The sequence below is a fragment of the Tyto alba genome, unplaced genomic scaffold, assembly GCF_018691265.1.
Source record: "Tyto alba isolate M040663 unplaced genomic scaffold, T.alba_DEE_v4.0 Super-Scaffold_12, whole genome shotgun sequence".
In the NCBI taxonomy this organism is placed as follows: domain Eukaryota; kingdom Metazoa; phylum Chordata; class Aves; order Strigiformes; family Tytonidae; genus Tyto; species Tyto alba.
This window is the reverse complement of record NW_024881274.1, coordinates 1,589,601-1,614,281: the sequence shown is the minus strand read 5'-3', so window position 1 is coordinate 1,614,281 and position 24,681 is coordinate 1,589,601. Positions and strand designations below refer to the sequence as shown.

The following is a 24,681-nucleotide window of genomic DNA, read 5'->3' as shown; positions in this document are numbered from 1 at the left end:
CCCTGGCTGGCACCGGGGGGGACCCCAGGTACCCCATCGCCCCCCGGCCCTTGGCCGAGCTCTCCCCGCCAGGCAGCGCCCGGGCCGCCGGTTCTCCCCGCCTCAGGGGGCCGCCCCGGCCCGCCGGGCTCGGCAGGGATGGGGATGGGGCGGGTGGGGGGGAAAGATGGCGGCCAGCCCGGGGCCGGCGGGACTACAACTCCCATGGGGCATCGCGAGCGGCGGGTGGGGCGCGCGGCGCGAGGGGCCAATGGGAGGGCGAGGCGTGGAGAGCGGCCAATCAGAAGCGAGGGCGGGGCCCGTGTTGCCGTTTGAAAGCGGAGCGGCGGGTGAGGGGGCGTTGGGCCTGTTGGGGTCAGGAGCGGGGGGAAGGTGTCGGGTACGGGGGGGCGGCGGCGGCAAGCAGGGCAGGGGGAGCGGGATAGTGCCCGGGAGGCGGCAGTGTGGCGGTGTGGGGGCGTTAGGAAGGGCCCTGGGTGGGGGGGAATAGGAGCCTGAGGGGATGTTATGCCGGGAGGGGCAGCAGGGGCCTGAAGGAGATGGGGTGGGGCTGTGGGGGCCTAGAGGGGGTGGGCAGGGCTGTGGGAGGAGGCTGTAGGGACGTGGAGGGGGGGTCTGTGAGAGAGGCTGGAGGGGGCTGTGGGTGTAGGGCTGTGGGGGGGGTTACACGGGCAGCTCCAGGGGCACCGGCAGGGATTAAGACAGGGAGGGTGTGAGGCCTTGCCCAGCTGTGGGGCTCCTCCACCGTTTCCCCCCCCCCCCGGCCCGGCTGACCCCTTACCTCCCCCTCCCAGAATGTGTGAGGCCTCCTGGACGTTGGTGCCCAGAGCCGTGTCCTCCAGCCAGCAAGTGACTCCGTCTCAGCACCCTCCCGGCCCCATGGCGCTGGGCACCCCGCCCGAGGAGGGCAGCGTGGCTGTTATGGTCCGTGTGCGGCCCCCCGCCCCCTGCGAGCGCGAGCGGGCCACGCACCCCATCCTGCACGTCCTCGACCAGCACGTCATTGTCTTCAACCCCGAAGAGCCCAGCGGCTCCCGCAGCAGCGTGCTGCCCGCCCGCGGGCCCAAGCACCAGGGCAAGGACCTCAAGTTTGTCTTTGACCGGGTTTTTGGGCAGGAGGCCACGCAGGAGGAGGTGTTTCGGCACACTACCTGTGAGATGTTGGACAGTGTCCTCAATGGCTACAACTGCTCCGGTAAGACCCGGCAAGCACCTTTGATCCTTGCAGGAGCTCCTGCCCCATCTGATCCTGGGTTGGGTGGGCTCAGTGGAGCTGTGGATTTATTTTGGAAGTCCCTAAGCAGCTGGGGAGGTGAAGGGATGCAACACAGCAACACAGAAGCAAACAGCCTTAAAGTTGTTGGTGGCACCAGGCTGGGATGATTGTAAGTGTGATCAGGACGGGGATGATCCTGACATGGAAATGTCTAATCTCAAGAGTTAAATGAGGGGAAGCAAAACATGAAGTGCTCTTATAGAGTCACAGAATAGTCTGGGTTGAAAGGGACCTTGAAAGATTGTCCAAACCAACCCCCTGCCATGGGCAGGGACATCTCTTACTAAATCAAGTTGCTCAAAGCCCTGTCCAGCCTGGCCTTGAACACTGTCAGGGAAGGGGCATCTACCACCTCTGAGCAACCTGTTCCAGTGCCTCACCACTCTTATAGTAAAACATTTCTTGCTTATATACAATCTAAACCTGCCCTCTTTCAGTTTAAAACCGCTGCCCCTTGTGCTGTCACTACAGGCCCTGGTAAAAAGTCCTTCTCTGTCTTTCTTAGAAGTCCCCTTTATCTACATTGAAAGGCCTTGGTAAGTTTTCCCTAGGGCCTCTCCAGGCTGAACAACCCCAACTCTCAGCCTCTCTCCACAGCAGAGCTGTTGCAGCCCTCAGACCATTTCTGTGGCCTCCTCAGAGGTCTGTGGACAGACAGGTCCATGTCTTGTGCTGGGGACCCCAGAGCTGGACGCAGTGCTCCAGGGGGAGAGGGTTTGTGGAGCAGGCAGGGAGAGACGTGGCCAGGTTGGAAAAGCAGGCAAGCAAGAACTGTGTGAAGATTAACACAGACAAGTGTAAAGTTTTGCACTTGGGATGGGATAACCCAGGAGCCCAGTGCAGACTGGGATCTGGGTGGCTAGGGAGCAGCATCACTGGAGGGACCTGGGTGTCCTGGTGGACAAGGACCTGAATGGGAGTCAGCAGTGCACCACGGCAGCAGCGAAGGCAAGTTGGATCTGGGGCTGCATCCATGGGGGTATTTGTAGCTTGGGCAGAGATGGGATCATCCCCACCAGTGCTGTGTCCAGCTCTGGTCCCTACAAGTCAGGAATGACGTGGACAGAGTGGAGGGTTTCCAAAGGAGGGCCACGGAGGTGATCCAAGGGCTGGAGAACCTGCCCTAGGACAAAAGACTGGAGGAGTGGGGTCTCTTCTTCCTGGAGAAGACTCAGAGGGAACCTCAGCAGTTTTTGAGTACCTAAAGGGCAACTTCAGAGAGGATGGAGGTGCTCTGGTCATGAGGAGAAGACAAGGGGCAAGAGGTACATGTTGCACCAGGAGAGGTTCCATGTCAATATAAGAAAGACATTTTTTACAGTGAGAAAACTCACTGGAACAGCCTCCCCAGGGATGTAGTAGCATGCTCATGGATGAAGGTGTTCAAGATGCCACTGGACAGGGTGTGAGATGATCTCATCCGGGCTCCCTTTCCCATGAGAGCTGAGACCAGATGATCGCTCCAGGTCCCTCGCAGCCTGGGCTGCTCTGTGGCCCTGTGATACTGAGGAGTGCAATGGCGCTTGGCCCTCTCGGAGATGTGACATAGAAGGTGGAGGTGGGTGTTGGGGTAGAAAGTGAGGCTGGGCAGGCGCTTTCCAGGTGTCTCAAGGGACAAGGATCACTTGCTCTCCACTTTCCTGGGGTGAGAAGGATGGGAAGAAATGAAGTGGATCCATGGTGCAAAGAGCACCTTTGTTTTGCCATCCCTTCCCAGACTGAATCGCTGTGATGGGCACAGCTTTGGGAGGATGCTGAGGTTTCGGAGTGGGATCTGGGGTGAAGCAGATGCATTTTGGGGTGCTTCGGGGGTTGCCATGCCACTTGCAAGCATCTCCCAGGCTGGCAGCTCTCTAAAGCTGGGTCTGAAAGCTCCTCGCCTGCCGCCACAGACCCCCATGCCGTTCACAGGCTGTCAGCAGACGAGCGGCTTAACGAGCACATCACTTCTGTGAAGCAGACACTGAGCGGGAGACGGCCGCTCTCCTGTCTAATCATGTGCCGGGCCGGGCACTGGGACCAGAGGATGCTATTCCTGGCTCTCCAGCATGCTCTGCGAGCTGCTGAAGGCTGCCTCTGTCACCGTGCCCACCTGGCAGGCACGTCTCGTGTCTCTATCTGCATAAAATAACTCCAGGATCCTCAAATGAGAGAGTTGCGAAGCACCGAGCACTGCTAATGGGGAGAAGGGCTGAGGCTCTCTGGATTAGAGTGTCCTGCTCTGCTGGTGATGCTTCAAAGAGAGTGTTGAAAGATGGAGGGGACAGAAATTAGATGAATTTCAAGGTCTGGAAGAACACCCTCTGATGAGAGGTGGGGGAATGGGGCTGCTCAGCTTTTTAAAGGGAAGGTTCAGGGGTGACTTGAGCATCTAAGCACATGATGGTTTGGGGACTTTTTCTGTCCCTGCTAAATTAGAGAGGCTGAAACAAGGGGGGGAAAAAAAAACAAAACAAAAAAAAAACAAACAAACAAACAAAAAAAAAACTGCACTGAAGGGTAGCATGGCGAGCACGGAGGGTAATTAGCTTTGCCTTGTCTCTGCAAAGCCTGTAAGCAGCCCCCACCGCGGGGGTTGCTGCGGGAAGCTCTCCTGTCCAGCAAGGAGTGGACGTTATGCTGCTCACGTTAATTAATGATCGTTTCAACCATCCACCCTTTCTCCTCCCAGTGTTCGCCTACGGCGCGACAGGAGCAGGAAAAACCTACACCATGCTGGGCTCGGAAAAAAGCCCTGGCATCATGTACCTCACTATGGTGGAGCTGTACAAGAGGATCGAGGCCAGGAAGGAGAAGAGCTGTGAAGTGCTTGTCTCCTACCAGGAGGTACGCTGCGTCCGAGCCGTGTCCCCTCCTGCCTCTGGGTCACCGTTGCTGAGATTTGGGGTCGATCTGGACTCTGTAGTACCACGCTCGGGGTACCCCCTGCACGGCCAGCTGTGATCCATGGCTCCAGGGCAGCCTTAGAGCCTGGCTGGAGCAGGCTCACCCACCCAGTTTAGTGAACTGGTGCTGCTGGTTTCTCCCATCTGGAGTTGGGGAATTTTCTCTTCTTTGCTGTGGCCCACAGAGCCGGCTGAAAGAGCTTTAGAGAAGCGGCGGCACAGTGACTGGCCAGCAAAGCCCTCCCGAGCTGTCCTCTGCATTTAGAGCACTGTCAGCTGCTCTCAGTGTAACGAGGTCCCAGAGGTGGTGTTGAGGGAGATGCTGGGTTGTGTGTGACCCTGGGGTCCAAAGCCGCTCTCCCTGCTCGCCGCCAGGCAACCAAACCTCAGCCTTCCATTGCATTGCCCACTCCAGGTGTACAACGAACAGATTTATGACCTGCTGGAGCCCAAGGGCCCTCTGGCCATCCGGGAGGATCCTGAGAAAGGAGTTGTGGTTCAGGGTCTCTCCTGCCACCAGGTGGGTATAAAAATGGGCACAAGGTCTGGGCAATGCTGCACCTAGGCCAGCATTGTCCTGGGGACACGGGGGCTGTGAAGACATGGGGGTGCCATCTGCACGGCTCCTGGCTGGCAGCAAATGTGACCTTGAGCTGAAAGGATCCACAGGATGCCTCAGCCTAAGCCGCTGTGGCTGCTCGGGGTCAGGTTGTCTCGCTGCTTGCATACGGGGTGTGCTGATGCCTGCCCTTTGCCTGTTCTCTCCCAGCCCGTGTCGGCAGAGCAGCTGCTGGAGATGTTGGCCAACGGCAACAAGAACCGGACGCAGCATCCCACCGATGCCAACACCACCTCCTCCCGCTCGCATGCCATCTTCCAGGTGAGGGCTGGTGGCTGCAGTATCAGTCAGGGAGTTCTGTCAAAAAGGGGGCTAGGAAGCAAGCCTGGGCCAGGACTGGCATCCTGGAGTTCCTGTCACTGTTCCTGGTGTGTCACAGGAAAAATCAGTGGTTGTGGCCCTGAAAAGAGCTACAGGGCTGGGCAGGCCACTAGCCAGTGCTGCAGCAAGACAGCCCACACTGGTCATGCTAGTGGCCACGTCTCCCAGACAGCTCTGTGCTCCCAGCTTGGTGTTACATGTCCTGAGGGCTGAAATTTCACATTGTGCTTTTGACTCTTGTCAATGTAGCTTGTGGGAGCTGTACCTAAAACCTGACTTGGAGCAAAGGGGGCCAGTTACCACTGGCTCCTGCCTGTGCCTCCCCTCAGGTGCCACAGGCAGGCAGTCTGCTCTGTCGTGTCCCCCTCGGCCCTGAGCTGGGAATTACACTCCCCTGGGACTCTGTAAATTTGCTCCTTGGTTTCTCAGTGCTGTCTTACGCAAACCTGCCAGTTGATTTCAATTCCAGCCAGGCCCTTCCCCGAATTAGCAGGGCCGTCACGGCTGCGTGGGGAGACAGAGGGCTCTGACTGTAATTTCAGTCTGAACCTGGTGCCTTGCCCATTGCTGTTTGCAGGGGGGAAGTCCAGGTGTCTGGATGCTTTCCCAGCCGGCTTCCCAGCTGGGCTTGTCGGTGGGTGCTGGATCCCTGCCTGCCGTGAATCCATTAGCTGTGCTGGAAATCTGCCCTTCCCGCCGCCGGCTCTGTCTCCCAGCAGGCAAACTGTGGTCTGGTGAGAATGCAGGACCAGTTACCAGCCTCTAGCATCTCTGTGGCACCTCCAGTCCATGCTCTGGGGGGGCTGAGGGTGTTGTAGGGCGGCGGGGGAAGCGTTTGCTTCTCCTGGGAGATCTTTAGGGATGCAGAAGGGGAAGTCATGGAGTGATGCTGCCAGGTGAGTCTCGGTGGCTGTGTCCCTCTTCACCACCTGGGAACTGGGCTCAGCACTGAAGGCCCTGGTTGGATGCCTCCCTGGGGGCACTGCAAAGCTGTTTCTGGGGGCTTGCAGCCCCCATTGGCATCTGAGTTTTTTGGCAAAATCCACAGTCGGAGTTGGGGCTGGGGCTGCCACTGTGCATGAGCACTTCCCAGGTCACATCAGGGCTCTGGGTTGGTGTGTTGCCCTTCAGGGACCTGGCCAGCTGTACCTTGCTCACTCACCAAGTATAGGAGATGCTGATTATTTTCTGTGGCTCTGTCACTTCTTGTGGGATCCCTTCCTTGGCTTTGCTACTCATGTCATTGCTGAGTTTTTGGTTTGCCTTAGCATGCTGGGCTCCTCTTTTCTTCCTGCTCAATCTCACAACCTGCATGATCCACTTCGCCATCCTTTTATAAACATTGAAACTGGTGATGCTGGCTCCAACCAGCAACCCACGTGCCTTGTTGAGCTGCAACCTCACCGATCTCTGTCCTTGCAGATCTACGTGAAGCAGCAGGACTGCACTGGCAGCCTCACTGGGGAACTGCAAGTGGCCAAGATGAGCTTGATCGACTTGGCAGGCTCGGAGCGAGCTTCAGTCACCAACACCAAGGGAGAGCGGCTCCGGGAGGGTGCCAACATCAACCGCTCGCTGCTGGCCCTCATCAATGTCATCAACGCGTTAGCTGATGCAAAGGTAACGCTGTTCTGACGCGGCCCCTCTGGGGTGGGTGAATGGGAGTGGTGTCCTCGAGCGATGGTTCTGCTGACGTGGTGAGGACGGCAGCCTGGGCTGGGCTCTGAGAGGTGCCGTGGGATGAGTGTGGCCGTCCCCTTGCAACGCAGGATTTGGAGCTGAGCACCCAAGGGCCAAAAGCTGAGCAGACCCTTGATCTCTTGGTACAGAGCAAGAAAACCCACATCCCGTACCGGGACAGCAAGCTCACACGCTTGCTGAAGGACGCCATTGGCGGCAACTGCCGCACCGTCATGATCGCTGCCGTGAGTCCCTCCGTCCTGGCCTACGAGGACACCTACAACACGCTCAAGTACGCCAGCCGGGCCAAGGAGATCAAGCTGTCGGTGAGGATCTCGCACTGCGTTGCGGCCGTGATCTGCTGTGTGCTTGGGAGCTGCTGGGGGTGGGGCGTGGGAAGGCGTCTGGCGCATGGTGGGGTAGATTAGTGGGTTCCTCCCTTAACCAGCTTGAGCTTGCCAGCCCTGGGGGTGCTGCTTGGCAGAAAGCAGCTGGTGAAGCTGCAGACAGTGTGTGCCCAGATGTCTTCTAAAGCTCCTCAGCCTAGAACCTAAAAAGGCTTGTGACTGCGGCACCAGGTCCCTGAGTGCAGATCGTGTCCGCTGCAGCCACCCCAGGTCTCCCTGGGGAGCATGGAGGAGGCTGAGGAGCTGCCCTGCTCCGGCGTCAGGAGAGGGGTATGTGCTGTCCCAGCACTGCTTTAACCTCTGCCTTGTCCCTGTCTCTGCAGCTGAAGAGCAACGTGACCAGCTTTGACTGCCGCGTTAGTAAATATGCTGTGGTCTGTGAGCAGCTGAAAGCAGAGGTGAGGTGCTGGTGGGGAGGGGAGGGCTCTGTCTTTAGCAGTGGTTTGCTTGGGATGTGGACCTCTGAGCTCCTGGGGGTCATGAGACCATCTGAGCAACAGATGATCCCTCCTCTCAGGTGGCAGATCTGCGGGCGAAGCTCCGTGCCTACGAGGACGCTGCCCGGGAATCGCAGAACCAGGCGCCTGCACTGCTGGCTCCCCCCTGCTTGAGCCCAGTGGGGCTGCCCAGGTGAGGCTGGTGGGGAGGAGAGACAGAGCTTGGTGTGACCTCCTGGTGTCCCTCATGCCGGAGTTTTAGTGCTGGTCAGAGCCCAGGTGTCCATCAGAAAGCAGATGAGCTTCTTTACGGGCGTGCACCATCATCTTGACTGTGGTTGGGTGTAGTTATGAGCCTGACAGACCACAGGGCACGAAGCTGGGCTGCAAAGGCCTAATCTTTTGGTTGATCCATCCCAAAACTTCTTGGGCAATGTGATGGCTTCCCCGGAGGATCTTCTCTGGTTCAGTGGCTTCTTCTCTGGCTTCTGTAGGTTGGAAGAAGCTGTCCCAAAGACCTGTTTGGCCCTGGATGATCAGAGGGAGAGTGATGGAGAGCAGCAGGAGCTGGGAGCTGGATGGCCTGTTCAGATGCAGCTGGAATTGGAGGAGGAGGTGAGACAAGGGGGTGGGCAGCATGGGATGTCTTGTCTTGATGAGTGGGCCCTGGTGGGGGGCTCAAATACCCTTATGGGGTACACTGGGAGAGGGCAGGAACTCGGCCAGTCCATGGGGTCCTGGCTCAGCATGTGCTGGGCTGTGGATTACTAGCAAAACCCCTCAACTTCCCAGCTAACAGGGAGTTTGGGGACCAAACTCGGCTCAAATACGGGCTAATCCTGGGCTCTTGGGTGATTGCTCCAGGCTCCAGAGGAAATGCCTCCCAGCAGCCCCAGAGCAACCCACCAGACAAACATCCAGTTGGAATCGAAGGAACCAAGCCGCCTTCTACAGGGGCTGTCCGGCAGCCAGACAGAGATGTGAGTGTCCTCGTGTTGTCCCCACGTGCCACTTCCTCTTGTTTGCCTGTGGAGGAGGGGGTGCCCACCCTCCTGTTGCATGTAGCCATCCTAAGGACAGTCTAGAAGGACGTGGGACCAGGTCTTTGCTTGCAGATGACAGTTTGCCCTGTAAAATAAGGGATTTGGCTGCTGGGGATCTAATCCCATGGGATAATCTCTCCTGGAAATGTCAGCCATGAAGGTTTCCAGGCACAGCAACTGTGTGAGCCTTAAGTGTGTGTTGTTAGTCCTGAAATTACCTCTGCGAAGTTTTTCCTTTTGCCTCGGCTCCCTCAGGTCCTGCCCTGGCAGGGCTCCCATGGCACCATCTGCTGATGTCTCTGCCCCAAGCATCTTGGCAGAATGAACCTCTTCAGAAAGGTCTCTTGAGGGAGGCTGGCCTTGATGTGTGCCTGGATTCTGTCTGCCTCTAGCTGAGCTAACGAGTGTCTGAAGCCCAGCAAAAAAATCTGGATGCTGTTTGGTCCCTTGTAACCAACAGGTGAACACAACTCACAGCTCAGGTTGTCCAGTAAGAGATTTCATAACTTCGGTATCTCACAACATCAAAGTTTGCGCCTCGTCCCCCAGAACTCTGCTAACGAGCTCTGCCCCACTTGAGGAGGTGTCTCGGCGGTGATGCTGGTGGTGCTGAGCCTGTTACTGGTGATGTACTGCCCCACACTCACCTGCTAACTGGTTCTTGGGTCTGTCTCTCTCTGTCCCCAGGCTCCTAGCTGCCATCCTGAGTGTTGCCCAAAAGCAGTATTCCCTCCTGAAGGCTGCCAACCTCCTTACTCCTGACATGGTCTCTGAATTTGAGGAGCTGGAGCGCCTGGTCCATCAGGAGGCTGGTGTAAGCCGGGAGCAAGCCATGTCTCCAACCAGACCCGCAGAGGTCAGCGGGGCCACCCCCGCCCAGAGGGTGCGGCTGGGCTCTGACGGTGAGGATTTGGGACGGTCACTGCTGTCCCCTCACTTTTGTCTTGGTGTGTGCTGGAGGAGTTGGCGGGGGGGGGGGCTCCCAGCTGTGGGCACAGGGCAGGGAGACGAGTTTCTCCTGACGTGGCGCCCAGCGGGTGATGCCCGGAGCGGCCGCAGCCTCGCTTTGTTAGAGCGATGCAGGCTAGCCAGCATCTCCGGCAGCCCGGGGCACGGCAGGAGCCACGAGCAGCCCTTGCCTCCGAGGAGCTCAGCATGTGTGTGCAAGTCAGCTTAAACGTGAGTGAGATTTTTGCTCCCGGAGACCAAAGCAGCAGTTCTGATCCTAATTTTTTCTCGTCTTGTTTACTCTTCCATGGCACATTTTCCCGAGTCAGCCTGGCTGTAGCCTCCCGGCCAGCAGCCTGTGTCTGAACAGGGCTGAGCTCTTCCCCGTCATCCTCAGTGCCAATACTGAGTGAATTTGTGGGCTTTGCAGACCCTGTTTTCTGGGGACAGACCGTGCATTGCCGTGGGGTGCTTGCCTTGGGACCAGTCTGATGCCTTTAGGCTGGCAAGGCGGGGGATTATTTGTGCTGGCTCTTTCCTTCTTGGTTTAACACAGTTCGATGGAAACACCCCGCTGGCTGCTGTAGGGCTTGCTGGGCAGATCTCCGCTGAGCTGGGATGGGGGGCAGAGGGGGATGCCCCAGGGTTTGGGGGTGTCTGGGAACTGCAGACGAGGAGCTGACTGTTTCTTCTCTGTTCCTTTAGCCGAGGAGTCTGTCGCCGTGCCCAGCACCCCTGTGACGGACGCCACGCCGCAATGCTTGCAGCAGCTCACTCTGCTCTCCGATCCCACCCTGACGGCTCTCAGCCCGATTAAGAAGAGGAGGAAGACTGAGATGAACAGCCCTTCCCAACCGGGAACTCCCCGCAGCCTCAAACAGCAGATGAAATGCCAGCAGAGACGTGGGAAAGAAGCAGAGACTCCCAGGGCAGCGCAGAGCCCAGGCGTGCCCTGTCTCAAAGCAGCAGCCCAGCCACGCCCCGTCTCCCTGGTGCCATCGTCTTTCACCCCTAAAAACTGCCCGCTGACAGCCACCAAAAGCCGCGTGCCCCTGGCGATGTCGGCTGCCCAAAACCACTGCCCCCTGCCCGTCGTGCCTGTCCACGACCTGAATGTGACTTTTGAGATCTGTGAGGACAGTGCTTTACCCAACGTGGCCGAGCCAGCTGCCTTCAGCCTGCCTGAGTTGTCTATCTGGGACAATGTCCAGGGCCTCCTAAACAAGCAGGACGGCCCCTTCGTGCCCAAGTAAGTGCTGTCCTGGGTGGGTTAACCGTGTTTTTGGAGTTACCCTGCTCTGTGGTCTTGCTGTCTGGGTGAATCCTTTGTGAATCACTGCAGCTCTAAGAGGAGGGACTGGGCAGAAGACACTCAGCCTGTGGACAGGCAGCCAGTGGGCTGAGCTCTTGTGTGAATCTCTTGCTTAAGATATAAAAAGCATTCCAAGAAAATCTTTCTCCTTCTCTTTTTCCCTTTGGACATGGAGGAGCATCCTCCAGATGGCTTCTGGAGCCACAAGTGCTGGTTGAGAAGCAGGTGGGGCATCATCCCTCCTCCCAGAGAGGTTGGAGTGAGGGTTGGGACTGTGCAGTGTGGGGTTTTTCAGGGTGTTATTTTATTTATTGCTGGTGCTTCAAAGAAGCTCTAGCTTTTAGAGCTGCATGCATTTGTGAGACCATACAAAAAAAGAGATCAGCATGCCCTTGGTAATACAAAACACACCCCTAGGCCTCCCTACCTCCTATAGCTATAGGAAGTAGTTCCTATAGGGTGTAACTGAGGAAACTGAGGTACAGGGGAATAGCCTAACCACCTTAGGGAGCAGCAGTACCTGGGCAGCTGCCACCTCCTGCACAGATCTGAGGATTTATCCCTGTTTGAAACATTTTCCCCTACAGAACCAGGCAGGTTTCTTGTGACTTCTCTTCCCTGTGGATGGATGGTGCTGGCCTGGTTGTCCCCCAGCCTCATGAGAGCAGGCGGGGAGGATTTGGCCCTGGCACTAACTCCCTTTTCCTTGGCTGCAGATCCTGCATCCCGGCGTTTGCCGTGAGGGGTTCCTCCATCCCCAAACCCTCCTCGACCTCCAAACTGTCTGCGCAGAAGCGGAAGCGAGCGGAGAGGTGAGACAGGCGCCGTGCCCTGCGCAGGCAGCGAGGGCTGGCAGCTCCTGCCCGTCCCTGCCTGCGCCAGCTCCCCCTCACCCGGGACACCTGGGGACACGGCGGGTTTAAAACAGCCCCTTTCTCTTTCACAGCACCTCTTTCTCCACCCTGGGCAGGCTCCAGAGCCACATCACCCAGGTCCCGAGCAGAACCCCGAGGTCTGCGCAGCCCTCCCGCGCCTCAGGTGAGCCCTCTGCACCCAGACAGGCACCCGGGGAAACCCCTTCCCACAGCACCGTGGGCTGCAGGAGTGATCCCTGCCGCGGGACAGGCACCAAACTGGCCTTGTGCCCAGCCCCATTTCAGTTCAGGCAGGGAAAATACCTGGAACTGGGATGCTTGGTGCTGGTGGAAGGTGCTGTTTGGGGTTTGCTGCTTCCTGGCTGCAGCCACAGCCTCGGGGGAGGGTGGTGGGTGCGTAGAGAGGGGGCTTGCAGTGCCTGGGTCTCTGTCAGGAGGGGACCTGGGTTTGCTGCTTTTGCCCAGGAGCTGCCTCATCCACTTCTTTTCCCAGCCTCAGAACGCCCGAAGGGCAGCAAGAGGACCTCCAAAGATCTCACAGCACTTGCCAGCGCCCCCTCTGCTCCCACCCCCCAGCCAATGAAGCTCTTATGCTGATGGCTGCTCCATCCACCGTCCCTCCCACTGTTCAAACCCAGGTGCCAAACTTCCCCCTTCCTCTCGTTAACCCTCTCCCAACCTTCCTGCAGCCCCACAACGCTCCCCCCAAGCCCTTCTTGTACCTCTGAATTCACCCCCAGTCACCTCCTGTCCAGGGTCCCAGTTATGTCCCCCGTTGCGTGTTTCTCCCCCTCGGCGCAGCCCTGTGTATTTTTGCAGCAGATGGATTATTGTTGTTCCCTCTCAGCCCCTCTCTAATCTGCGCCGGGGTGTCGAGTGCTAACAGATGGGTGATGCTAAGAAATAACACGCGCTTTTAATAAATCTTTTCGTTTCAAACCAGAGGGCTGAGGGGAGACATGCGGCTGTTCCTTCTCGCCTCCCCCTCGCGCAGGGAGCTGGGATGGGGTAGCAGCTCCTGTCTGAGCGGGCCTGGAAAAGGCCCTTGCTCGTGGGGGTGGGCTCTGCCTTGGCTTCCCCCATCTCCCATCCCCTTGGCTGGGCCTGGGGGGGCTGGGCTGCTTGCTGGATGTCCCGGAGTGCAGGCGGGGGGAGGGTGGAGGCTGCCTGCCTTCCCAGCTCCTGCCCCTTTCCGTAGCGACGGGGGAAAAGTGTTTCTGGGCTGTTTCCCCCCTGCTAACTCCCCCTCCCTGCCGCCCCTGCCTCCTTGTCCCCCTGGGATCTTCACTTCAGCTGCCTGCAAAGCCCTGGTCCTGGGGCATCCCTACCTGGGTACCCACCTGTCCCCTGACACCCCCATCACCCCCTTTCCTGCCAGGCCTGGGCACATCTGGCCACCTGCTCTAGCTCCTCGTAGCCACCCTCAGAGGTGACCAAGGGTGGCAGGACCCAGCACCAGGCACACTGCTGTCCCGGGGGGACCGGGGTCACCGGCTCCTCCTGCCCTACTTTCCTGCTTGGCGGTGGCTGATCTCGCCCTTGTCTTCTCAGAGGCTGGAAGCTTCTAATTAAAACTTCCAGCCTGCTCCCAGTTCGTTCGCCTCATTAAGAGGGGGGCCAGGGAGGGGGAGAGCCCAGCTCTGCCTGCCCGCAGCCTCCGGGAGTGACAGCTTTCCGTGCTTTGATCCCGGCTGCGTAGGAGCTGGGAGAAAATAAATCTTTGGGGAGCGGCGCGGGGGCTCGTGCAGGACCCTGCAGCCCCTCCCCACCCCCCAAGGCTGTGCACACCAGGGGACTTAAAGTCTCTAGGGCTGGAGGTCCCCTGTCACCATGGGCTGTCACACAGCACGTGTCCCCGGGGCTGGCGCTGTTCTGGCAGGCTGGGTAACGCAGGTGCCCCAAACCAAGTGGTTTTGTGGGCAACCCCCCTGCCCGTTGCTGGTGACACCACAGCTGGGGGGACACGGGGCTGGCTGGGGACAAGGAGCTTGGGGGGACTAAAGGAGGATGTGGGAGCAAGAGGTTGTCTTTGAGCCCTGCCCCAGTGCTACCAGTCCCACCAGTGTGACCCTTCCCTGGCTCTGGGTCCCCACAGATTGCACCCGTGGGGCCACAGCCATTGCCACTACCCTTTCTGACTGGCTGCTGGCGGTGGCCCAGCGCTGGTGGCAGTGGCCCATGGCCACGTGTCCTGTCCCAGAGCGGGCAGGGAGCCTTTCCCGGCCATCGGCTGCCACCTAGCTGCCAGCCAGCGAGCCCTGTCCCCAGCCCTGTCCCCACACCGTTCCCACCAGCACCCCAGGGTCAACACCCCCCTCACCCAGCTTCATCCCAGCCACCTCTCCAGCCACCCGCCCCAATGCCATCACGAGTCCCTGTGTCCCCAAAACATCCCCGGCCCCTGCTCGGGCTGCCCCCAGGGCCTGGCCGTGCCCCAGTTTGTGGCTCAGAGGGGACAGGGCTGGCAGTGGCCCCGTGCCCGTCACCACCGCCCCTGGATCCGTTCCCCCCCCCCGTGTTTCCCGGCAGCGCGGTGCCCTGGCACAAAGCCACCCCACGGCTGTGCCGGCCAGCACCGGCTCCGGCCCCACACAAAAGCCCCTTTCAGCCGCCTGGGGAAAGCCCCTGGCACCCGGTCCCCACCCGGGGAGGGGTCCCTGCCCTCGCTCCCCCCTCCCACCCCCTCTGTGGGCCAGCGCAGGGCAAAAGACCCCCCCAAACTCAGTGCACGTGTGACTGGTGACGTGTCCACGCACACGCCACGGAGGTTGTGGCAGGATCAGGCCCCTCCGGAGCTGGGAAGGGGGAACCCGGTGTCCTGAGCCCCAGCCAGGCTCCAGCAGCGACCAGCCAGCGCTTTTACAGACCCAGTGGGGTGGAAAGGACTTTGGAGGCGTCAGCCACTTAATTAGCAGCCTGCCTTAATTAGCAGCCTGCCTGCGCTGCCAGCCTGCCCGCAAAGTGCCTCGGCCCACTGGGGAGACGGGGCTGTGCTGGTGGGGCTGAGCTGCTCGTCCGACACGGGGAGCGTGAGCGTGTGAGCACAAGGGCGCCCTGTGTGTGAACATGTGTGTGTGCACACGTGTGGACGTGTGTGCACGTGCGTGTTGTGTGTACGTGGAAGGGTAGCTGGGCGTGTGCACACGTGTTTGGGGAAAGCAGCACACGTGTGCCCCTGTGCACACCACGTGCGTACACGTGTGCGTGCAAGGGTAGGCCTTGCACGTGGAGTGTGTGTGCACATGGGCGTGGACAGATGGACGTGCGCGTGCACATGTGTGGGCACGGGTAGAGACACGCATGTGCATCTCTAGGTGTATGTGTGCACGCACGTGCGGATGTACACGTGTGGCCGTGGATGTTCATGTGTGTGGGTGTGCACATGCGTGTGTGTAGGTGCCACTTTCCAGCTGTGTGCATGGGGCGGTGTGCGTGCGGGGGCGTGTGCACACACAGATCCATCCCAGCAGCGTGCCTGGGGTGGGTGCACATGTATCACACGTGTGTGTGTGTGTGCACGGGGGGTGTGCACGTGGCAGGGGGTGTGCACACACATGCAGGCGTGCACAGGGGGTGGCCGTGCACACGCACACCCCCGCCTGCCCCGTGCGCCTCTGCCCTGAGCACCCCAAGGGTGTCGTGGGGCCGGATCCCCGGGGTGGGGGTGCAGCCCTTGCAGCAGGGACCCTGGGACCAGGCACCCAGCCTCGCACCCAGCACACGTGGGGACCCCACGGCACTGCACCCAGCACCCACAGCACCCTGTGGTGTTGTACCCAGCACCCGTGGGGACCCCACGGCACCGCACCCAGCACCTACAGCACACTGTGGCGTTGTACCCAGCATCTATGGGCGCCCCACGGCATGGCACCCAGCACCCACAGCACCTTGTGGCATTGTACCCAGCACCTACAGCACCCTGTGGTATTGTACCCAGCACCCATGGGGACCCCACAGCATCACGCTCAGCACCCACAGCACCCTGTGGCATTGTACCCAGCACCCATGGGGACCCCACAGCATCACATCCAGCACCCACAGCACACTGTGGTGTTGTATTGAGCACCCATGGGGACCCCACGGCACCGCACCCAGCACCCACAGCACCCTGTGGCGTTGTACCCAGCACCCATGGGGACCCCACGGCACCGCACCCAGCACCCACAGCACCCTGTGGCGTTGTACCCAGCACCCATGGGGACCCCATGGCACTGCACCCAGCACCCACAGCACCTTGTGGCATTGTACCCAGCACCCACAGCACCCTGTGGCATTGTACCCAGCACCCACAGCACCCTGTGGCGTTGTACCCAGCACCTGTGGGGACCCCACAGCACCGCACCCAGCACCCACAGCACCTTGTGGCATTGTACCCAGCACCCATGGGGACCCCACAGCATCATATCCAGCACCCACAGCACCCTGTGGCATTGTACCCAGCACCCATGGGGACCCCACAGCATCATATCCAGCACCCACAGCACCCTGTGGCATTGTACCCAGCACCCATGGGGACCCCACAGCATCACATCCAGCACCCACAGCACCCTGTGGCGTTGTACCCAGCACCCATGGGGACCCCACGGCACCGCACCCAGCACCCACAGCACCTTGTGGCATTGTACCCAGCACCCACAGCACCCTGTGGCGTTTTACCCAGCACCTGTGGGGCCCCCACAGCATCGCACCCAGCACCCACCCGTGGTGCCCTGCAACGTTGCACCCATCACCTCTGTGGCACCCACATTGCACCCAGCCTTTCACCCAGCCCCCACCCACCCCACGGGTGCCCGTGGGCCCCCCCCCCCCCCGGCAGTGCCCGCGGGGTGGGGGGGGCAGCGGTGGGGGGGCAGGGGGCTGTGCCGTGGCGCCCGGGCTGGGTGCCAGGGCGCATCCGCCCCCGCCGGGCGCCACAAAGGCCGGTTTTTGTGCCGGCCCTCTGGCTCCCTGGCCAGCGGCCAGTGCTGGAGTGGCCGGCGGGGCCGGGGGCCCCCGGGCTCCATAAAACCCCCGGGCCGGGCACATCACGCCCACCCCTTGGGCATGGAGAGCCAGCGGCTGTCCTCCTACGGCCGCCGCTTCGGCCCCGCCACCCTGGTGTACCGGGTGCTTCCCACCAGCCCCCCAGGCCGGGCCCGGGCCCCCCGCAGCACCCAGCTGGCTCCCCGCACGGGTGCCCGCCTGGGCTTGGGCAAGATGGACTTCTCGCTGGCCGCGGCGCTCAACTCGGAGTTCAGGGAGACACGCACCAACGAGAAGGTGGAGATGATGGAGCTCAACGATCGCTTCGCCAGCTACATCGAGAAGGTCCGGCTCCTGGAGCAGCAGAACAAGGTGCTGGTGGTGGAGCTGAACCAGGCGCGGGACCAGGAGCCCTCGCGTCTGGCCGACGTCTACCAGGAGGAGCTGCGTGACCTGCGGTGCCACGTGGAGCAGTTGGCCACCGCCAAGGCCCGTCTGGAGATCGAGAAGGAGAACCTCGCCGAGGACCTCGGCAGCCTCCAGCAGAAGTAAAGTGCTGCCCTGCTTGGGGTAGTCCCGGGGAGCAAGGTGGCCACCATGACCAGGGAGATGACGGGGACCGGGGTGGTGATGAAACCAAGGTGGCCCACCAGAAGCAGGGTGGCCCCGGGGACCAAGGTGGCCACCAAGATAGGACTGAGAATGGCCACTGGGATGGGCGTCAGGGTGACTATGAGGACCAGAGTGGTTACTGGGACCAGGATGGCCACCAGGATGGTGATCAGGGTTGTCCTAGGGACCAGGGTGGTGGCAAGGACCAGGGTGAGCCCTGGGACCAGGATGGGGACTGGGATGTCCCCAGCTATCGGGGTGGGCACCGCGACAGAGACCCGTGTGGCCAGCAGGACCGGGGTGACCCGGGGGACTACGCAGTGCCGGGCACCAGGGTGGTGACGGGGACATGGGTGGCAACAGAGGGACTGGGGTGAGCCCTGGGAGCCGCGTGGGACGGTGGCGGGGGGTGTGGGATGGCTGAGTAACGAGCACGGTGCCTAATGAGTAGCGGTGCCTAATGAGTAACGGCGCCGAACGAGTAACGGCGCCTCTGCTCTGGCACAGGCTGCAGGACGAGGTGACCCTGCGGCTGGAGGCCGAGAGCAACCTGGCTGCCTACAGGCAGGTGAGGGCAGGGGCTGGATCCTGAGTCCCCCCATCCTGCACCCCAGGGGCTCAGCCCCCACCTTGGCCTCCCATGGGGACAGGCAGGGATGGGCGGGGATGGAGCAGGAATGGGTCGGGATGGGCAGGGATGGGAAAGGATGGAGAGGGATGGGCAGGAACAGGCAGGGACACACAGGGATGGAGCAGGAATGGGCAGGAACAGGCAGGGATGAGAAAGGATGGAGCAGGGATGGGCAGGAATGGGCAGGAACAGGCAGGGACACGCAGGGATGGAGCAGGGACACACAGGGATGGTCAAGGATGGTCAGGGATGGAGCAGGGGTGGGCAGGGACACGCAGGGATGGGCAGGGATGGAGCAGGGATGGGCAGGGGCTGGCAGTGAGGGACTGGGGTACGTTTTGACGGGCAGAATGGGGCAGAGCTGAGCAGAAAGAGGCAGGGACGGGCAGGAACAGGCAAGGCCAGGCAGCGCAGGGGTGAGCGGGCCTGGGTGGCCAACCCTGGGGACAGTCCCTCCTGTCCCCCCGTGGTGGCAGGACGTGGATGCCGCCGCCTTGGCTCGCCTGGACCTGGAGCGGCGGGTGGGGACACTGCAGGACGAGATCGCCTTCCTCCGCAAGGTCCACGAGGAGGTAACCCCACTCGGGGGGCTGGGGGGGGGTGGCCCTGGGGCTGAAAGGGGGGGGGGGGCCAGGCTGACCCCCGCTGTCCCCCCAGGAGCTGCGGGAGCTGCAGGAGCAGCTGGCCCGGCAGCGGGTGCACGTCGAGGTGGACGCGAGCAAACCCGACCTGACGGCCGCCCTGCGCGACATCCGCAGCCAGTACGAGGCCGTGGCCGCCAGCAACGTCCAGGAGACCGAGGAGTGGTACAAGTCCAAGGTGTGTGTGGGGGGGCTGGTCACCCAGCGGGGGGGGGTGGCCTGGCTGTCCCCTCCTGGGGTGTGTCACCTTCTCGGGGCTGGGGTTGACCACCCCAGGGTTGGGTGGCTCTGCCTGGTGGTGGTGCCTGCCATTTGGGATCCCCTCTGTCCCTGCTCGTGCCCCGTGTCCTGGTTTGGTCCCTGTCGGGAGCGGGGATGTGTCCCCCGTGGTGAGCCATGTAGGCACAGTCCTTAAGGAGTTGTGTTCACAGTGACGTGGCCCACGTGCACCGCCCCACAGGGGCAGGGACATGTCCCCCTTGGCCTCCAAAGGCAACATCCCTCCCCCCTGCAAAGCAGGGGCATGTCCCCAACATCACCTGCCATCAGGGATGTGTCCCAGGTCCACTGTCCCATCACCTCAAGGGAGCAGGGACATGCCTCCATGACACGTGCCATCAGACACATGCCCCATGCTCATTGTCCCTTCCACCGAGAGCAGGGACATGTCCCCAGCACCATGTGCTGTGGGGGGCACATCCCTTCCTCTGTGGGAGCAGGGATGTGTCCCCACGACACGCGCTGCTGGGGCCACAGCCCTCCCAGGGGAGTTGGGATGTCCCCAGGGCAAGCGCCTTTGGGGATGTCCCATGTGTCCCTGCCTGCTGCAGGAACGGGGACATGTCCCCACTGCCACACCAAGTGCATGTCCCAGGAGCACTGTCCCCTCCTGCCATGGGAGCAGGGACACGTCCCCAGTGACACACGGAACCGGGGACACATCCCGTGTGCGCCGTCCCACCACCCTGCAGGGTCAGGGACGTTTCTCCATGCCACGTGCTACTGGGGCCACGTCCCTCCTGTGGAGCAGAGCAGGGGCACGTCCCCACGCCGTGTGCCACCGGGACACATCCACGCCACGTGGTCCCATCCTGTGGCATGTGTGTGTGTGTGTCCCCCACCACCAAGTTTGCAGACCTGACGGACGCAGCCGCCCGGCACGCGGAAGCCCTACGTGCTGCCAAGCAGGAGGCCAACGAGTACCGGCGCCAGCTCCAGGCCCTCACCTGCGACCTGGAGGCTCTGCGGGGTTCGGTAGGTGATGGCCGTGGGGTGCAAGGAGGGGGGAACACGGCCTCAGGGAGCTGCCACCCCCACGAGGTTCCCTGGCACAGCACTGGGGACCAGCACCCAATGCTGGGGGAATGGCTAGTCCCCAAGGATGGGAGATGGATGGGCACCGTGGAGAGCCCTTAGCTCCTGGGAGAAGGTGGCCCTGGAGGGTGTCACGTCCCCTCGTGGTCCCCCAGAACGAGTCCCTGGAGAGGCAGCTGCGGGAGCTGGAGGAGCGCTACGCCCTGGAGACGGCCGGCTACCAGGACACGGTGGTGCGGCTGGAGGAGGACATCCGCAGCCTCAAGGAGGAGATGGCCCGGCACCTCCAGGAGTACCAGGATCTGCTCAAAGTCAAGCTGGCCCTCGACATTGAGATCGCCACGTACCGCAAGCTGCTGGAGGGCGAGGAGAGCAGGTGATGGCAGAGCAGGGGCTCCATCCTGCCCCCTCCCCGCCTGTGTCCCAAACCATCCCCACGTCCTTGTGGTCCCTCTGGGGTGTCCAACCTGCTTGGTGACCATCCTCCAGCCCTCCTGCCCCAGCCCTGGGCAGGGCTGAGCGGGTGTGCAGGGGGGTGGCAGGACCTCAGTGCTCTTCCCAACACCCCTCATCGCTCCTGCAGGATCACCATCCCCATGCAGAGCTTCTCCAACCTGCAGATCCGAGGTGAGGCTGTGGCCACGCGTGGGGTGGGGGGCTGGGATGGTGCCACAAGCAGCAGCAGCTTCTGGGGGCTCAGTGGGAGGAGATGCTGTCTCAGTCATCCTTGCCACATCCAGAGGGACCAGGGGGTTTTCCTTCAAATCTCAAGGAACCAGGACAGGACCCCTGGGTTCTCCCAAGATGGGGGGAGAAGTGTGGCCATGGCCACATCCCCAAAACCAAGCATGTCCCCAAGGCCAGTGATGTCTCTAAGGCTGATCGACCACATCACTATGTCCCCAGCGCCGATCACATCCCAAGGCCAATGACATTCCCAATACCAGTTGTGTCCCCAAGGACAGCCCTGTCCCCAAGCCTAATCACATCCCAAATCCACCCCTGTCCCCACGGCCAACCACATCCCCAAGGCCAATCATGTCCACAGTGCCAACCGTGTCCCTGTGCTAATCACTTTCCAAAGCCAGCCACATGTCCAAGGCCATGAATGTCACCAACTACATCCCAAGGCCGACCATGTCCCTGAGGCTGATGGTGTCCCCAGGGCCACTGTCTCCCATGGTTCAAGGTTTTCCAGCTCACCCTGTTCCCTTTGAGCCCCTCCACTTGAGTGGGGCTGGAGGAGCCATACCCCGGGCAGCGGGTCACCGCCATGTCCTGCCCATGTCCCCTAGAGACCAGCCTGGACACTAAATCCCTGTCAGAAGCCCATGTGAAGAGGAGCATCGTGATCAAAACTGTGGAGACCAGAGATGGAGAGGTGGGAAGTCCTTATCTGTGCCAGCCACGCTGCCTCCCCGCCTCCCCAGGGGTGTCCCCAGGGGTCACTCATCATGCACATGGGGCCACCATCCCTCAGCCCCCAGGAGCAGCCCAGGCAGGGAGCCAGTGATCCCAGTGCCCCGAGAGCACGGCAGGGACTGGCTCTGGACCCGGGTGGAGCTGAGCCTGGCAGCTCATAGAGAAAACCATCCCCATCCCTGTCCCCAAGGCGGTTCAGACCCCAGGCAGGCTCAGCTGGGGAGGAAAGCCCAGCCCTGGGGTGACGGTCCCTCTCCCTCTGCCTTCAGGTGATCAAGGAGTCCAAGCAGGAGCACAAGGAGGTGGCGTAGGGCGGGCGAGCCGCAGCAGCCGCACGCTTGTAGCTGTAGTTCCGTAGGTCCCGTCCGATGCTGCGAGGGAGCCCTGCGGCCGGGCACAGGTCGCGGCGGGAGCTGGAGGTGCTTCAGCGGGGGTCATCTCCCTCCCACCCACCCCTCGCCTCTCCCACATCACCCCGGGGACCCCGCTGACACCCTGTTCGGGGCTGGCTGCCAGCAGAGCAGTCGTCCGACCAGGTGCTGGGGGGGGGGGGGGGCAGTACCCGGGGGGGGCGGTGCTGGGCAGAACTGGGGTGCTGCCACGTTCCCACGGCACGGCGGGGCCGGTGGCTCTGGGGCCGTGCCTGCGCTCGCTCTGGGGTTCCAGCTTACCACTGCCCAGGGAGAGAGTCCGTCCTGTTTCCATGCCCTGCTCAGACAAGACGATGGTGCCAAGAGCATTTCTCCCTGCATCCCACCTTGCTGCCCTCTCTCTGGTCTGGGAGGCCACCCTGAATCTCCCCAGTGCACCCAGGCCTTGAGCAGCCTGGGGTGGGGGCTGCAGGGTGCGAGGTACCCGCTGGTACCCTGTCACCAGGCATTGGGTGGGTTTAGCCAAGAAGCACGGGCAGGAGGAAGGGCAGGATGGTGAGGCAGGGTGCTGTCAGGATGGCGTCAAAGCGTGATGAAATGGGGATAACAAGGTGTTCCTGGGGGCGCTGGGGTGTCCAGGGTGCTTTGTGGGGTCGGACCAGTGGTGGGCACAGCAGGCTGGGTGGCCTCAAAGGCTTCTCCTGGCACAGAGCTACGGGGATGTCCTGACCCCCACTGGTGTCCCATCACCATGGTGGGGAAAAACAGTCCCAAGGGGCTTGTGGTGAGGGGTGAGCCACGGCTGTGTGCCTGGCCCCTCACCTGTGAGGGTCCCACGCAGGTGAAAATGGAGAGGAGAGGGGTACAGAGGAGGAGGAGGAGGGTAACGGGGCACCCATGGGTGCTCTCACAGTAGGAGGTGCCTCCTGCAACCCAGGAGTGACAGGAGAGGACAGACGGAGCCATCCTCGTCCTGCCTGTCCCACCCGGGGTCACACTAGGAGCCAGGGGGACTGGGGCCCGGGGCTGCCCCACTCACAATCCCCGCTACACATGGAGCCCAAGCCCCCACCCCCCACATGGGCATCCAAGATGGGGTTGGAAGAAATCCCTTGCCCCCGGGCTCCACGTGGCCCTGTCCCCCCCAGTCTGCGCTGCGCTCCCCTGGGCCAGCACATGCCACTGGGCTCCCTAGAGCCATCGCCCAGCCTGGTGCTCGCCCGCAGCCCCAACCTCTGATTTATCTACTGACCACGAGTGAAACCTTCCCCGATGCCAACTAACATAGGAGCAACAACCCAGCAGCACTTCTCGGACGCCGTAAGCCCTTTGGGATGAGCACACGGGGTGCCACTCGCCTGCCAGCCCCGCTGTCCCCTCTGTCCCCCGGCTCAGGAGCTGAGCACACTTTGCAGCTACTGACTCCAGAAGGGCCGTTCCCAGGGGCCGGAGATCTGGGTGCTGCCCAGGTTTGGCACCCGGGGTGGGGTGGTGGTGGCCCGGGGGGGCTCCGTGCCCCTCCAGCAGCCTCTGGCTGGAGCTTTGCAGCCCACGTTGCTACTGAATTAATGCACTAACGCCCGCGGCAGCTCGAGATGGGAAATAAAGCTAACGCAAGCTCTGCGCTTCCATGGTTGTGCCTGCAGTCTGCCTCTCTGCAGCCAGTGCTGTGGGTTATTTGGGATTAGCCGGGGGGGCGAGGCCCTTCGGGAGCCCAAAACGGGCTCGAAGTTGCCGGGGGAGGCAAGGTCAGTGCTGCAGCCCAAGGCATGGCCAACGCTTCATGGATCAGCACCCGTAAGGGACTGCAACGCAGGGGAAGTGGGTGTGGGAATAACCCGTTCCTGAGCTGGCAGCGGGAGAGACCCTCTTCCCGGGGAGGAGGGGGGGAAGCAGGGATCTGCTCGGGGTCCTTCAGCCTCCGACTCAGGTCCCTCCCTGCACAGACCCGGCTGCGGCTCCGGGGGAGCTCCTGGGATCGGCTGCAGCTGTCGGGACTGACGGTGGATTTGGGATCCTGCCCATGGCTCAAGTGCCTGAGCATCGCTGGGCCCTCGGTGCTGCCCCCGGATGGCAGCATCTCCCCTGGGGAAGCTGAGGTCCCCAAGCCACATCCTTGAAAAAAGAAGCGGAGATGAGTCCCGCGGGGAAGTGCTGCTCCACGCCGAGGAGCAAACGAGTGGCCACCTAAACCCTGTAGAGGTGACATCCTCTTTGCATGACATGCATAATAATTTTGTCAGGCATAAATATTGACTCACAAGTCAGGTGAGCTAAAAAAAAAAAAAAAAAAATATTTTTTTCAGAGAAATTTCTGAAGAAAATCACCAGATTAATTTGAAAAAGATTTTTTTTTTCCTTCCAAAGTAAAAAAATGTTTAAACCAAAAATGTAAAAAATGGGTTTGCTCCAGCTAAGGAACTCAAAGGCGCATTAAATGTTTTGAAACTTTGGCACTCAAAGTTCTCAGCGATGAAAAAAAGTAAAGAAAAAGGGTAAGAAAAGCAAGAATTAATTGGATTAAAATAGTTTGGTGGGTCTTTTTAGCAGCCTCTTAAAAAACAGCTCTCATAAATCACTGATGCGGTTTGAGAACTCTGTACAGCTTGGCCAGGAGATCTTGCAACAACTCCAAGTATTCTTTCGAAAAGGACTATATAGAGCTTAAAACCCCGCTGCAAGCCAGCAGCAGAGCCAGGAACAATTTGTGGCGGTGTGAAATCCCCGCCTGTCCCTGCTAAGCCGTGCCAGTCTGCAGCACGGGGGGTTTCCCACACTGGTCCTCGCTGTCATGCACTTGACCCAAAAGGGAGGGTGAGCGGGCGCTGGCAGCATTTTGATTTCCAATGGTCAGAACATTCGAAATTTCTAGCGGGAGGATGGTCCGAGGTGTAAGAGTGACCGGTTGGGGCTGCGGTGGAGACA

The 24,681-nt window shown here is 61.0% G+C and overlaps 2 protein-coding genes across 2 annotated transcripts; both read left to right on the top strand.

Moving 5' to 3' along the window:
• Window positions 1–297: 297 nt before the first annotated feature.
• Window positions 298–12,747, top strand: KIF18B (kinesin family member 18B). Its single transcript, XM_042787367.1, has 16 exons — window positions 298–329; window positions 795–1,195; window positions 3,948–4,102; window positions 4,577–4,681; window positions 4,931–5,041; window positions 6,524–6,721; window positions 6,931–7,107; window positions 7,512–7,586; window positions 7,706–7,818; window positions 8,120–8,240; window positions 8,490–8,605; window positions 9,356–9,570; window positions 10,322–10,865; window positions 11,645–11,740; window positions 11,875–11,966; window positions 12,297–12,747. Exons 2-16 carry the CDS (start codon window positions 796–798, stop codon window positions 12,398–12,400), a joined length of 2,622 nt encoding a protein of 873 aa, XP_042643301.1. The 5' UTR covers window positions 298–329; window position 795; the 3' UTR covers window positions 12,401–12,747.
• A 4,027-nt stretch (window positions 12,748–16,774) lies between these two features.
• Window positions 16,775–21,924, top strand: LOC104360538 (glial fibrillary acidic protein). The gene is made up of 9 exons (XM_042787520.1): window positions 16,775–17,313; window positions 17,885–17,945; window positions 18,485–18,580; window positions 18,666–18,827; window positions 19,778–19,903; window positions 20,119–20,339; window positions 20,547–20,590; window positions 21,259–21,344; window positions 21,655–21,924. Exons 1-9 carry the CDS (start codon window positions 16,847–16,849, stop codon window positions 21,694–21,696), a joined length of 1,305 nt encoding a protein of 434 aa, XP_042643454.1. The 5' UTR covers window positions 16,775–16,846; the 3' UTR covers window positions 21,697–21,924.
• Window positions 21,925–24,681: the final 2,757 nt, after the last annotated feature.